The 14,842-nt window shown below is 36.5% G+C and overlaps 1 protein-coding gene across 1 annotated transcript in view; it reads right to left on the reverse strand.

The window, feature by feature from the left end:
• Nucleotides 1-14,830, reverse strand: part of PEX7 (peroxisomal biogenesis factor 7) — an 82,050-nt gene extending 67,220 nt beyond the window's left edge. Inside the window, exons 1-3 of the mRNA XM_011356167.2 lie at nt 14,594-14,830; nt 13,012-13,069; nt 11,977-12,127 (exon numbers count right to left, since the gene is read on the reverse strand). Of these exons, the coding sequence (XP_011354469.1) occupies nt 11,977-12,127; nt 13,012-13,069; nt 14,594-14,723 (339 nt within the window). The 5' untranslated portion in view covers nt 14,724-14,830. The remainder of the gene's footprint in view (nt 1-11,976; nt 12,128-13,011; nt 13,070-14,593) is intronic.
• Nucleotides 14,831-14,842: the final 12 nt, after the last annotated feature.

Genomic DNA, 14,842 nt, shown 5'->3' on the forward strand with positions numbered 1-14,842 from the left:
GAGTTAAAAAGAAAATCAATAAAATTGATCCTGTCTTTATTTAAAACTCTCATATTTTCTTAATTATAGATTTTGTATGAATTTTGATTTTTAAAACTACTGCATTAAGAGATTATTTATTTTGACTACTGAGTGCTTTGGGGCTCCCTAAAACTGTGTACCCAACGTGAGTGCCTAACCTACCTCACCCTAGTCCTGGCCCCGCTGCTGCCCACATCCAGGCAAAAGAGAGAAGAGCAGCTGGAACACCAAAGAAATCACAAAGTATACAGAAGAGGCAGCGAAAACCAAAGAGCCGCTACAGCCATCTGTTAGTTATGGATGGAAAGAGATAGGTTTGGGAGCAGTCACTGAAGATCTTGAGAGCTGAAGAGTTTTATTTTATCCTCTGGACCCAGGCTCAGCAAATTTCTTCTGTCAAGGGCTATATAAATATTTTAGGTTTCATGGGTCATTTGATCTTTGTCACAACTACTAAACTCAGTCTTGTAGAGCACAAAAATAGCCATAGGTAATACTTAATGAATGGGCGTGGCTAAGTTCCAATAAAACTTTATTTACAAATCAGACAGTGAGTTGGGTTTAGCCTTGGCCTAGACATAGTAGTTTGCCAACCCCTGCTCTGGGCTAATGTGAACAGTCAAATATAACCACAATAGCAAATCTTTATTGAGCACCTACTGTGTGCCAGATGTTGTCGTAAGTACTTTATGTAGTTTATCTCATTTAATCTTCACTTCTATGACGCACATACCATGAGGCACAAAGGGGTGAGAAACTTGTCCAGATTCCTAGTTAGTAAGTTGCAGAGCTGAAATCTGAACCTAGGTAGTTATAAATATTAAGGAAATAAAGCCCTGCTCTTGTTGATATCACCCTTTACTGGAGCTACAATTAGGCCCAGACTTACTTCCTTTTGTTTTCATGAGTTATCCACACCCAAGAACTTAAAGTCCCTGGCCAACTGGTGAATTCATGCTCATCCATCAAGACATGGCCCTGTTATGTCCTTCATGAAATAAGCCTCCCCTGATGAACTCCTCAAGAAGTTCGATGCTTCCTTCTGTGCACTCCAACAGCATCTTGTACCAACTTCTAACTCAGCATTTACCATATTTTACCAAAATTCATGCTAAATAACTGCCATATCTGTTAGATTTTGGAAGACCCCTCCCCAAGCAAAATAATCTTGTATGTCGATGCTCATTGCAATAGACACTCAATAAATGTGAATTAAAATAATTTAACCAACCAAATTTATCTTCACAAGTAGTTATCACTGCTAAGTAGTTATAAAAAGCCACTGTTTTCATTTTAGAAAATAACTGAATACAATTAAAAGCTAACATCATGAACTCGGATTCCACTGCCTCTAATACATTTCCAGCATAACACAGGACTGGAGACCTGAGACTTCTCACCTTTTAAAACTGCAAGAGTCTCCACAGGCTCAGAGAGAACCCAGCCTCAATGAGAATAAAATATAGGAGGTTGGCAGTGTTGCTGCCAACTGTCTTAGCTGACACACAACAACGTGGCAAGCAGCAGAGCTCTAAGACAAAACTAAGGATAGGACACACGTGGTGGGATTAAAAATAGAATAATAAAAAAGGAAATAAAGGTGACTCAATAAATATTTTATTTGTTCTATTGTGTTTAAACATTAGGATACAGGAAAGTAACAGCACAAGCCAGGATGTTGTGTTTAAGAAAAAAAACCTATAGACATAAGTACAAAAGGGGCGCTGGGATGAGAAATTCAGCTTCATGCCCAAAAGGGAGGATTCAAGCAGGACCTTGAGGGCTGGCTAAAATGTCAACAGCAGGAAGCAGAGGTGCAAACACTGACCAGAAACTCCCCCAAAGGCATATATGGGCACAGAAAGCACCCCAGAGATCAGGAGTAGTGAATACTGCACAATAACACCAAGGTTTTGTGCCTGGGGACTGTCAGTGATAACGGCAATAGCAAAACTGGAAGACCAGAGAAAGGGAGATAATGTGTAATTTTAGACATACTGAGTATGAGGTGACGACAAGATAGTCAAGTGGAAATGTCTAATAGGAACAGGGTTTGGGCATTAACCGCAAGCTCTGTAAAAAGTTTACAGCCAGAAAGATGTTTGTAAGACAGCCGAGAAGGCAAGACTAGATTCCATTATCCCAAAAGCAAGTCAATTCACTATTCAACAAATATTTATTAAGTATCTACTAAGTATGAGGCAGAGGGGGTGGGAGAATACAATGTTAGACAAGACAGATAATGACCCAGCCCTCATAGATCTTATTTTTTTGTTTAGATCTTATATTTTGGTAGGGGAAGATAGACTGTAAATAAATACGTAATTTCAGTTTTTGAGTTTTAAAAAATTACAAAGCAAAAGAAAGCAAAGTAAGGAAGCTACAAAACAATGACAAAGGCAGGAAGTCACTTCTCACTAGAGTAGTCAGAGATCACTTCTGAGCAGAGACCTGAGTGCAGTAAAAGAGGGTACTCTACATATTTGAGAGGAAAGGCTTCCGGTAGAACAGGGAAAAACCTTGAAGCAGGAAACAAGTTTGTCATATTTGAGGAACAGCAAGGTCAGATAGGAGAAACAAGATCCCAAAGGGCCGTGGTTACGACTTTGTATATAATTTCTCTTAAGAGGCTACAACCATCAACTATAAGCTACCACCCAGATTATAGCATCCTTCTAACTGCTCTCCCCATCCATTCTTGCTCACCACCAATTCATTATCCACATTGCAGTAAAACAACCTTTATAAAACACAAATTAATGTTGCTCCCCTGTAGAAGGCCCTTCAGTGGTTTCATACTATGTGGCTCCTGTAACTCACCATCCTCACTCAACATGAGATTCAGTTATGCCGTTGCTTATTACCCAAAAGTCTAAATCATGCAAAACTACGCATGACTTAGGATGCATACATGTACAGTAAAATTAAAAGGAAAAACAAAAAATATATAAATAGAAAATTCAGGGTAGTGGTTGCTCCTAGGAAGAAAGGAGGAAGGAAAAGGAAAAGGATAAAATTAGAAAAAAGGGGCTAAAGGACAGATTCAGTAACAAGGGGCTCCAGCGGCACAGGTAATATTTTACTTCTTCAACTAGATGAATATGTGATTGTCTATTATACATTTTTACATCCTACAGATATTTTATATGTATGCAATATTTCACAGTAAATTATTTTAAATCTTTGATGTCTTTCCACTGATCTTAACATAAGAGCCAAAATGCTCACTGCTCTGGGCACACATGCTTGAAGCCCTCCCCTTCAAGTATGCACTTTCCTTTGCTTCTAAACCTATTCTCTGACCTTTCCACCTGAATAAATTCCTATTCTGCCCTCCCTGTCCCTTCCCTAGACAAGATCTTTCCCTGTTATAGGACTCTGTACATTCACAGCACTTACCACGTTATAAATTAGATAACCAGCAGCTTAAGCCTCCCTCCCCTTGAGAAGGCAAAGACTCCAGAAGGGCAATGACCTGCCTGACTTATTCATCTTCCCCACTAAGCCTAGTACAGTCCTTTGCAGACAGTAGAGTTAATCACAGTTTTTGGAATAAATGAAGGGGCAGAGAAACAAATCTGAATGGAAAGCACATCTCACATTAGTCTACTCTTTCATCTTCTCCCTATTCCCAATTTCCTCCTCCACTCCTGTTCAAACGGTGGACACAGCAAATGGTCAAAATAAATATAAAAAAAGAAGAGAGATACACAGTTATGCTTTAAAAGCAGTATCCTCTAAAGGCCTATCTTATGAAATTACTCTTGGCAGTGGTGAAGAAAATGAATTAGGAAACTGCAAAAAGAAAAAAAAAACAGTGAACAATATTTTGTGCTGCTTTATGAAATCTGAACCTCATCAAAACCACAGTTTGAGAGGACAAATTTTATTACTGAAACCAATTCCCAAAGAGCTTGTTTTTAATCTACTATATAGTATTGCCCTTTTTAAGTTGGTCTATTTAATTAAAAATCATCAAATAAAAACTATGTCCAGAACGTTCATACTTATCTGTATCAATACAAAGAGAAGAGACACTGACTTTTAATTACTGCGTTATTAGAAAGGGCTACATATTTCTTTTAATGTGAAGCAAAAATTTGTTTTAATTTTTCACAATAGAAAATTTTAAATGTGCATAAAACAGCATTATAAATCCCCAGGTATCCATCAAACATCTATAATTATTAACATTTTGCCCATCTTGCTTCATCTGTCTCATTTACTCACAGACAGCCTGACTGCTGGAGTATTTTAACATGAGACCATTTCATTCATAAATACTTCAGCAGGTAAGGACGGTGTTCTTTTTAACATAAACTCAAGGCCATTTTCACACCTAACAAGATTAACAACAGTTCCTTAATATTATCTAATACTTAGTCCATATTCATATTTCCCTGTCTCAAAAATGTCTTTTTACAGTTAATTTGAATGATGATCCAAACAAAATGGACATTTTACATTTAGGTGTTATGTCTCTTAAGTCTCTTCTAATCTAGGAAAGTCCTCCTCCCCACCTTGCTTTTCCTACCTCCTTCTCCAGTGACATTTATTTCTTATAGAAACAAAGTTAATGGTCCTGTAGAATCTTCTACATTCTGGACTTGGCTAATTGCTTCCTCATGGTGGTGTTTAACTTTTTTCTCTACCCTTCCTATTTCCTTTAAATTGAAGTTAGATCTAGAGGCTTGATTAGATTCAGTTCAATCTTTTTTAGTTTCCTATTATATTAGGTGGTATATAATTTCTGGTTAGTCCACTTTCAGTTATCCTAAAATTGTTCAGAAGATGTAGCAGTCTTGCCTAGAGTCACTATTTCATTAGGGGCTACCAAATGGTGATTTTCCAATTCTGTTATTCCTTCTGCATTTATTAGCATGAATTCCATTTTAAGGAATTTTCCACATCAAATGTTTGACACTTACACCATAATAAAATTCACACAGGAAAGACAGGATAAATGCCTTGATTCTTTACCTTGATTTATCAATTTTCCGAATAAGTCAGTTGTCCCAGTAATCTTCAATGGTGACCAGTTTGTTTGTTTTTTAATGAGTGCAAATATCCATATAAGTGTGTGTCTCTGTGTATGTACAGTGTTTCAATCCATTGCTGTCATTCTTTTTGATGTTCAAACTGCCCCATGATTGGCCAGTGACAGCTTCTTCAGGATGTCTCTTTTAAACTTTCGACACGATCCCAGTGGCCCTTCATAGCTTTCTGACACAAGAAGATTCTTGGATTTATCTCATGTTTCCTTCCCAGTCCTGGAATCAACTACTTCAAAGATCTCTGTTCCTTTTAGTGGGAAAGAGTATAAAAAGGCCGTAATCTGGCACTAAGGATATTTATTCACTGCGACTGAGTTGTCATTGCTTTCAGGTCTTTACTGTCCAAAGAACTAAGAAATATGTAATTTTTTAAACAGAGAACAATAAATCATGAGCCTATCTGGATATTTCCCATTCAATTTTAAGATTAAATGTTTCTATTTAATTTTTTTATTCTCATATAGCTTTTAGAACTTTTGATTTCTAATGATACAATTACTGATATGCTTTACTCTGCAAAATACATGAGTTTCAAAATAACAACACTAATTTTTCTGAATGCAGTTTAAAACTTCTTTGTAATTCTTTTTATCAGAAATATCCCATTAGGTATGTATAATTACAATACTGTGTTTTTAAAGTCACTTGAAATAATTATTTTCAATACCTGGTTATAGAAAAAATTTGATATACCACTAAATAAATTTGTTTTTAATTTTTAGCAACTGCTTTTTTCTTTATTATTTAAATTGTGATTTTTTTATTATTTACAATATTTCAATTGCTCCAGCGTCAAACCTATAACACAAGTCATATTTGGAAAAATCTTGTTTCCATCCTTGTCCTCTCTCCCCTGCTTTCTTCCCCACTCCCTTAATAAACCATTTTTAGTAGCTTTCTAATTATCTTTCGTTTTTTTGTAAATAATAAAGTATATTTAAAATACATATTATATAAATATATTTGAATATATATATGCTTATATTCCTCCCTGCCTCACATAAAATATTTAAATAGCTCTGCCAATAATTCCTTCACAGGCTATCAGCTTGTAGCTAAACTAAAAAGAATTTCTAGTTTCATATGATTTGAAATTATCAAATAGGATTACATCATTCTATATATATTTCCTAATAGATTCTAAAATAGGAGATATGAGGTTCTAATTTTTAGGTACAGTTCACTCACCAACTTGCTTTAGAGACAGGCATAGTGTTTGAGACCTGCACTGAGTCTATGAGAGAGAGTTTACAGATACAGTATCAGTGATCACGCATGAAAGTCATTCTCTATCCAAACATACCCCATTATAGTTTCAATCTACTTAAAACTATCATTTTCTCATCTTTAAAAAAAAAGTTTTCAAGCTTTGAGGTTAAATGGATATGAGTTAGCACTCTGCAAGGGAAATCAAATCACTCTTTTTATTAAGTATTTAAAAAAATTTACCTTTTGAATCTACAACCTCCAAAATATTAGACGATTTACATATTAAGGTCAATATAAGTGAATGCCTACTAAGTTAAGACAATGGCTTCCAAACACGTTGCACATTGGAATCATCTGAGAATCTTTATATAATACTCATGCCTGGCTCCAACCCCAGATGCTGTGACCTGGGCATGAAGATTTTTAAAACGTCCTTAGGTGATTCTAATATGTAGCAAAGTTTGGGATCCACTGAGTTATTAAGACAAACATTTGCCCATTTTTCATTTCAAATATTAAAATTATAAATAGTTACTTGATAGTCTAGTCCTACCTAACAACTGAAAAGATGAGCTAAATGGACAGTGAGTAATTCTTATCCATCCATGTATGTCCTGTCTTCTGCCCAGAGTGTGTGGCCCTAAATCTACAAAATCAGGCCATCTCTCTCCCGAAGGTTCAAAGCATAAAGTCCAGCCCCCAGCCAGGTATCTAAGGCCCATCAGGATATATGCCCCATGTCTACCTTTCCTGCCTCATCTCCCACTATTCCACCACACACACACTGTACGCTCCAGTCACACCAAAGGACGTGTGGTTGCCTGAACATGTCATGTTCTTTCATAGATCTGCACCTTTGCAGATGCTCCTCTCCATCAGAAATGCCTTTTTTCCTGTGGGCTGCCTGGGAAACTCCTCCTAATTGCCCAAGATGCAGCTCGAATATCAGCGTTTTTTTGTGAAGGTCCTTGGTTCCCCTCTCTCTGTCCTCTCTAGATACTTCTTTTCAACATTACCACACTGTATTAAATGGTTTTCTTGCATGCCCCAGAGATTAGCATCTGAGTTTTCAATAACTAGCACATGCCTGGCACATAACATGTGCTACCAGTATGGACAAAGTCTATCTCTTTTAATACAAGTTCTTTAAAATACTAAACAAAGCTCCCCCAAAAGAAAGTGCTTTTAAAACCTAAGAATTGAAAAGTGATAAGAAAAATTACATCCTATTGATAGTAAAATCCAAAAAGGGAAAAATTGATTCAACTGACACATAACTGGAAACTATTTTCTCTACAATCACAATTCAAGGGGGAAAAGTTTTAAACTGCTATTTTAAACTATAATAAAATCTTACTGCAATAACCCAGTCCAGAATGAATGGCTGAGCCTGACTAAACCTGCAAAAAGAAATACATCGAGTTCAACTGTACCCTTGCTTCTGTAAAAAAAAAAAAAAAAAAAAAAAATCGGGAAAGGAGGGAAAGAAGAAAGGAGGGAGGGAGGGAGGAAAAACATCCCTTTAGTGGATAAATCTGTTATGCAGTTTTAAAGATAAATACATTTCTAAAGAGAACAAACTGCTGTCAAATGCATGAGTGCTTGTCATTCTGTTTTAATATTTTTTATGGGCACCCATTATTATAAACTTCTCAGCTTCTATTATTATAAAAGAGTAATTGATCCTTTTTTAAATAAGCAAGATCTTAACCATATAGCACATCTTTACCAGAAAATGTATAAAGACATTTTCTTCACGACACGATAAAAAGAGTTGCATACTTAGTTCAAAGACAAATTTGAAATAGATCAAATATCTATTTCAAAAAAAAAACTTAAAATAGATCAAATATCTTTTAAAATTTTAAAATTTTTCACAAATTGATAAGCCTCACTATTTAATAGACAAATTTTGACTATTTTTAAAAATTGTGATAAACATGCTAAAAACTAGATATTTAAATAAACACTGATTTATGTCATCTTTAAAGTCAGTTTTAACTCTCTCAATAACAGTGCTATAAATCATGAAGTAGAGAAATAAAATTCTTAATACACTCTCTTTTTTTCTCCTTCTTGCTGAACTTTTAAAAATTTTCCTATTATATAAGCAGCAGAAGTCTAAGCTAAAGGCATTTTATAGGGCTCAAAAGACACACTGGGTTCTGCAGATACCAGTTAAACAATACAGAGTCTTCTCTCGGATTTCTGCCTTGATGCTAAGTATAGAAGCCATGCAAAGGAATAATGTCCATGATTTTCTTTCATTTCACCAAGACCATCATTCCTTAAGGTCTAAAATATATCTAGGTCTTGGCTTTCTCCTTCTTGCTTCAGTACCTACTTTGACTATCTGAAAATTGACTGCTAGATGTTTCTTAGACAGTCATTGATCAGTGAAATGAGTAACTGGAAGATTCCTAACTTGTTTCATGTTTTTCTAACGCTATTATGATATGAAAGCAAATAATAATAATAGCTCATAAATTATTTAGTGCTCGCTCTGGTCTAAGCACTCACAATAACACTAAGGTACAGACTAATATTACCCTAGTTTGCAAATGAAGAAACTAAGTTTTAGGAAAAATAAGTAACTTGCCCAAGGTTACAAAGCAGGAAAGTTATAGAGCCAGAATTCTGAAACCATGCTATTCATCCTTATTCTATACTCTCTCCCATGGGTGTGCTATTCTATTATATAACATAGCTTCCTTGGACACATTGGTAGAAAAAATAGGAATCAGCTATGTTCATTCACTTATTAATGTATTCAACAAATATTTATTAGCTCCTCAAAATGCTCTCGCTTGTCCTTAAATCTTTTTAGGTGTTTCTGAGTATTTGGTATAAGAGACAAACTTTGAATAAATGCTGTATTTCTCTTTCATTAAAAAAATGCCAAATATTTGGTATTATAATACTGAGCTTTAAGTTGAGCATCAGAAATTCTTTCTCTTAACAGTTTCATGGAGGATGACCTTTATGAGATTCCTACAGTTCTCTATTCATTACCCTGCTTGGTGTAGTTTGATTTTTACTAATGATTTTGAGAAAGACAAGAAGTAATGTTGCGGCACAGAGTGATGGCTGGCTCCCCAAATGGTTTCCTCCTTGCTTACAAAATCCCAGTTTTGTCCTTCAGAGAAAGCTCTGTCCTTCTTCATCCCAGGGGTGAAGCTCATTTAGATGAAGGCAAGAGTGGGCATGTTGCGCTTTTCCAGTCACTGAGACATGAAGAGACATCTCCTATGGGGCTTTAGGGAAGCTTTTATCAGTCTTACAAGAAGTACCAAGATAGGGACATTTACACTTTTTTTGCAATTTGACCTCTTAGAGTGACGAGATAATACTTGGAACTATAAGAAACACAAGAAGAAAAGAAACCCACTAAGGATAACAGAGTAGAAAGGCAGGAGGAACTTGGGTATTTCAAGGTACTTTCAAGCCCTGAGTCAACCAAGACTGGACCCATTCCACCTCCATACATTTGGTTATGGGAAATAATAAACTCTATTGTCGAATGCATTTTTGTTGGATTTTCTATTATACTAACAGCCAAGGCATCCTAAGTGATATAAATGCTTATTTAAATTTACATTTGAAAAGAAAATGAGGAAAGACAACCTAGAATAATAGCCTGACAAAAACAACATATGTCTTCAGTTCAAAGAAATCAGTTACATAATTATAGAATGATGTAAACCTAGTTTAACAGCAGTTCAAATAACAAAGATCAAGGTACTTGTGGACTCAAAACTATGATGTGGCTGAAAAAAAAATGTATAGCCATGTTAGGTAATATTACTAGAACTAGAGGCTCAAGATTATGGTGGCAAAGTCTTATAAAACTCAGTACTGATCATCACGCTTCTGGAATAAATTAGGTATACAACATTAAAAAACAGGAGAGGATGCAAGGGAGTTTACCAAGAGGGTGAAAAATGTAGAGACCACGTAATCTGAGGACAGGTTGAAGAAATTACAAATGCACAGTCTAGAAGAAGGATAACTAAAAAGGGACCTGATGGTTCTTCTGGAAAAGGGACACGGGACTTACTCTCACCATTTCAAAGAAAAGCATTAGAAGCAATAGTTGGTTGATGTGGAAGAAAGATCGGGGCTTAAGAGAGCAATTTTCTAACCATTAGAGCGATCTAAAAGTCAAGTAAATTATCACAAGACAATGAAATTCAATTTCAGTGAAATCAAGTAAGACTGAGAGACCATTGTGAGGAACATTCTAGAACAGTATTTCCCAGAAGGTATTACATACACAACTGATTGTACAAGAGATGATTTTAACTGGTACATATATTTTATTTTATTCATTATATATTTAACATACATTAAAAAGTAATAAATGTACATACTAAGCCAACAGTCCCATGAATATAACTGTTTTAAGATAAGTGAAATAACCATGTAAAGCTCCTTTAAAGAAAAACATTAAATCAGTTTATTCTATTTAACATACCTATATTTTACAATGTATTTTATAATCCATTAGTTATAACCCTAGAATTTATATAAACAATACAAGGTACCAAAGATTGAAGAAAAAGAAAACTTTCCAGAGGAAATATATTTTTTAAAAAAGAAAAAAGCATTAAGATAATTATAATATAACTGGTATAAGGGAATGGCAAACTCATGAAAATACCACAAAAATGTCTGAATTTCTACATGCCACTCTGGAGATTATTGCATTGAATATCCTGAAACTAAAGTTCCTCCTTTATCAAAGTTGTCTTAGTTCTCAGTGATTCTATGAAAACATGATTGTTTATAACTACAATTATTCAAAGATCTTCACAATAAAATAGAGAAACTAAAATTTTCCATTATTTTCAGTCCTCTTAGAAATATTGATTTTTAACAGCTATAGCTATAAAATGATGTCTAGAATCCAAAGCTAATCTTTTATCACAAAAGTCTAATATTTTTGCATTTAACAAGCATTTACTGAAGGCCTTTCCAGGTCCAGGTGTTGTGGTAGACACAAATCTGAAAGTAAATTTGCAAGTTTTCTCTTAAATAATGTATTGCTACCTTGAGGAAAATTTAAAAACTTTTAAGGTAAAACACCAAAATATCTTTCCCATTATGTTCATTAAAAATATATATGTATTTTTTAAACATATATGTATTTTAATGGCCTGAAGGCCAAAGTATTTTCTATGCTACTATACACATACATCCACACAAATACCTGCACACATGAACCAAATTTAGATTTAAAATTTTAGTAAACTCTGCCTCATATTCAGTATTTGATGCTCTTGCTCCAATATATTCTGAAAATCCTTAGGAATCTTACTGAAGGCCTAAAGGCGATTTTGTGATGTCTTTGTGAAGAGTCTGCCTACCTCTATCTTGAGGCAGAGTGTGGCGGGCATATTCTTACAGAGTTAAAGAAAGGATAGGCCCCTCTGTAGACACTGGTGCCTCAGCATGCTTACTACTGGAGGCGTTTTCACTGTCTAATGAGAAGCCTGACCTTTTCTTCTTTCCCAGCTCCTTAGGCCTAGAGGTACTTCATGTTTGAATAATCAAATAATAAGTGACATCTAACATGTACGACAAACACTAAAACTTAAACTTCTTGTCCCCTGAAGACATTTTCTCATGTTTGTATGCCCAAATGTATTTCATCCAAAGAAAAACCATATACCCAGAAAGATTCCTTTCCTACCTCCTGAGTGTGTTCCTTGTAGACCTGCAGTGGCCCTGTGGCTTTGGCAGTGTCCCAGAGCTGCAGCGAGCCATCGCCACTACAGGTGACCAGGACATGTTCATTGTTCTCACTCCAGGTCACGTCAAACAAACCATCATTCCAGTCAAAGCTACATCAGGAAAATTAAAACGAAAAAATCTAGTTACATAGGCAGCTAAACATAAAATAACAATTTTACAGGATTTTTAAATTTATCACATTTTAACACATATTATCACACACGATCTTCACAGCCATGACAGATAAGTAGAGCAGGCACTTGTCATATGCAGACACAAGCTCAGAGAGGTTAAAAGAACAGCCCAGGTCAAACAGCTAGAAAACTGCAAAGTTGATTAAAATTAGGTTTCCCAACTAAATATACAGCACCATTTACATGAGGGCATGCCGCCGCCATACCTGGATGCTTGCTATTTTTGTGGTTCATAGGTGGGACCAGCAAGCACTTTTAAATACTAATTTAGACCAATAATTTCAACTTTTCCCACAAATCCTCACCTGAGCTAGGAGCGGGTGGTTATTTTCTGAAGGCATTTACTTTCCTTCCTCTACATCTGACTAACACTGATGGAGGTGTTAATGAGTCCAACAGTCATACAGACAAGACATGCATGGAAAGAAAGGGAAGGAGGCACAGATAATCTACAAAATGGATAATTAGCTCCTGAGTGAGTGAAGCTAAACTACATTAAGAAGATGGCAAAGATAGAAACATCACACAACAGTACACTAACTAGTTCATATCTTCTTTATGTGTGTGTAAGTTTTATGATTTATAAACGGACATTAAGAGACAGGCACTTTAGACGAAAAAATGACAATCAAACTTAATGGCAAAAACACATTCTATACTATGTAAATGCTGAAGTTACTTTTATATTGCAAATTTAAAAACTGGAAGAACTTTATTGATAAAAGATTCAAAATCTAATTCTAGCAAGTCTTTAATAGCAACAGAGAATACATATGTTAATAATTAGAGAGCCAACTTACCTTCTAAAAAGCCTAAGCCCAGATTCATTTTGATCCAATATTAGCAGAGTTCCACAGCCTAGGGAGAAAAAAATTGGAGGTCATGTGGTTGAACTTGCAGGGGGACCATAAGGTCGAGGAGGGATCAAGCACTAAGTACTAATTTTACTACTACAAATTTCTCCCTAAAGTTATCGAGACATTATTTCAAAATGATCAGATCGTGCTCTCCATTTCCATCTTTCTATATCGTGCTTCAGTCATTAAATATTAAACTTATCACCTCACCTATGTTTGGAATCCAAACACAGCCCTAACGGGAGAGAGATATTTCAGTTCATATTCTGGGGCTAGACATGTGTCAGACACATTAATCTCCCAAATAGGTATTATCGTCCCTGTTCACAAAGCACAAGCCTCAGGCTTAGAGACTGGAGGGGCTCTGCTTCTTCTATTACAACACACTGCCTAACCAATAAATCTAAAATTTAAAACAAAATACCTGGTGAAATTTACCACATACTTGGTCGTAAAGTGCTGGACACAATACATGTTATTTACCAAAGATGAATTATTTTATTAAGGGGCCAGTGTATCTTAAAAAGTTATATGTTATAGGAACCAGGGAGAAAAAAACTCCGATTTTTTAAAAACTACAAACTCCTTTTAAGTTTTTTGAAGGATTTAAAATATCATCACAAACTTATAGGTCTTCGATCTAATCTTGTGGGCAAGGTTACATTCTCATTCCAGAGTAAATCTGTATAATCAAACAATCAAATCCGAGATGCAATTATTGTAAATGTGCAAGCGGTCAGAGCTAATGGTAAAAATATAAAGTAAATATTTCTCTCCTTCTGAATTTTAGAAATCATATTATTTTTTTGGCTGTAGGACCAAACAAAAACTATCAAGAAGTGACATGCAGTGACTTGTTTCACTGAAGTTCGGTGTGTAAATAATAGCTAGGATATGAATTTAAAGAAGAAAAATTAAGAATGGAACTCCGCCTTTTAATCTAGTTTATGACAAGAGACCAGTTAAACCTCAAACGAGTGTTTGCAAATGTCTGTATTCCTCCTAAAACAAAAGATGAGGGCAGAACTTGATTAATTTCATGATGGCAACTGCACAGGAGCATCCGATTTACGACAACCCGAAGGCAGACTGTAGGGAATGCGGACCGATTAACAGATACTGGGGTGACCCAGAAGACGGTCTTCAAAATGCGGTTGGTCTGGACAGAAAGGTTGGAGGGGCCACAGAGGCTAAACCCACTCTCCATGGAAGCGTGGGCATGAGGGCAGAGAGGGTCAGATAGCGGTGGACTCGATGTGCTCTTAAGAAATAAGGACATGAGCCACTAGGCACCTTCTACGCGCTACTTCCGCACCGTAACAGGAAAAAAAATTGACACTATCACTGTCTCTAGATACATTCCATACTCTGGGAAAAGGAGAGATCAGGAAGCGCCGGTTCCTCTGCTCCCCCCTGGCGTTCAGCTGTGGGGCAGTCTACAGTCTGAAGTGCTTTCCGAGGACCGGGAGAAGCCAGAGCTCGGCTGGAACCCGCCCCCCGCCCAGACGGCGCGGCCCGGCCTCACCCGCGATGCCGTAGTGCTGCGCGGCGGCGCAGGCCAGGCGGCCGGGCAGGTAAGGGGAGAACTCGGCGGCATAGCCGTGACGGCCAGGCACCCGCAGCGTCCGCACCGCTCCGCCGGGCGCCGCGTTCATCCAGCCCACCACCTCCGGGCCTCGACGCCCGGCCGCCAAAGCCTCGCCGACTCGGAGGCGGACGGACCCGACTCCCCTAGAATAGTTAGAGACCCCGGAAGACGAAGAGGAAGTGAGGC

The sequence above is a fragment of the Pteropus vampyrus genome, unplaced genomic scaffold, assembly GCF_000151845.1.
Source record: "Pteropus vampyrus isolate Shadow unplaced genomic scaffold, Pvam_2.0 Scaffold24, whole genome shotgun sequence".
Lineage (NCBI taxonomy): Eukaryota > Metazoa > Chordata > Mammalia > Chiroptera > Pteropodidae > Pteropus > Pteropus vampyrus.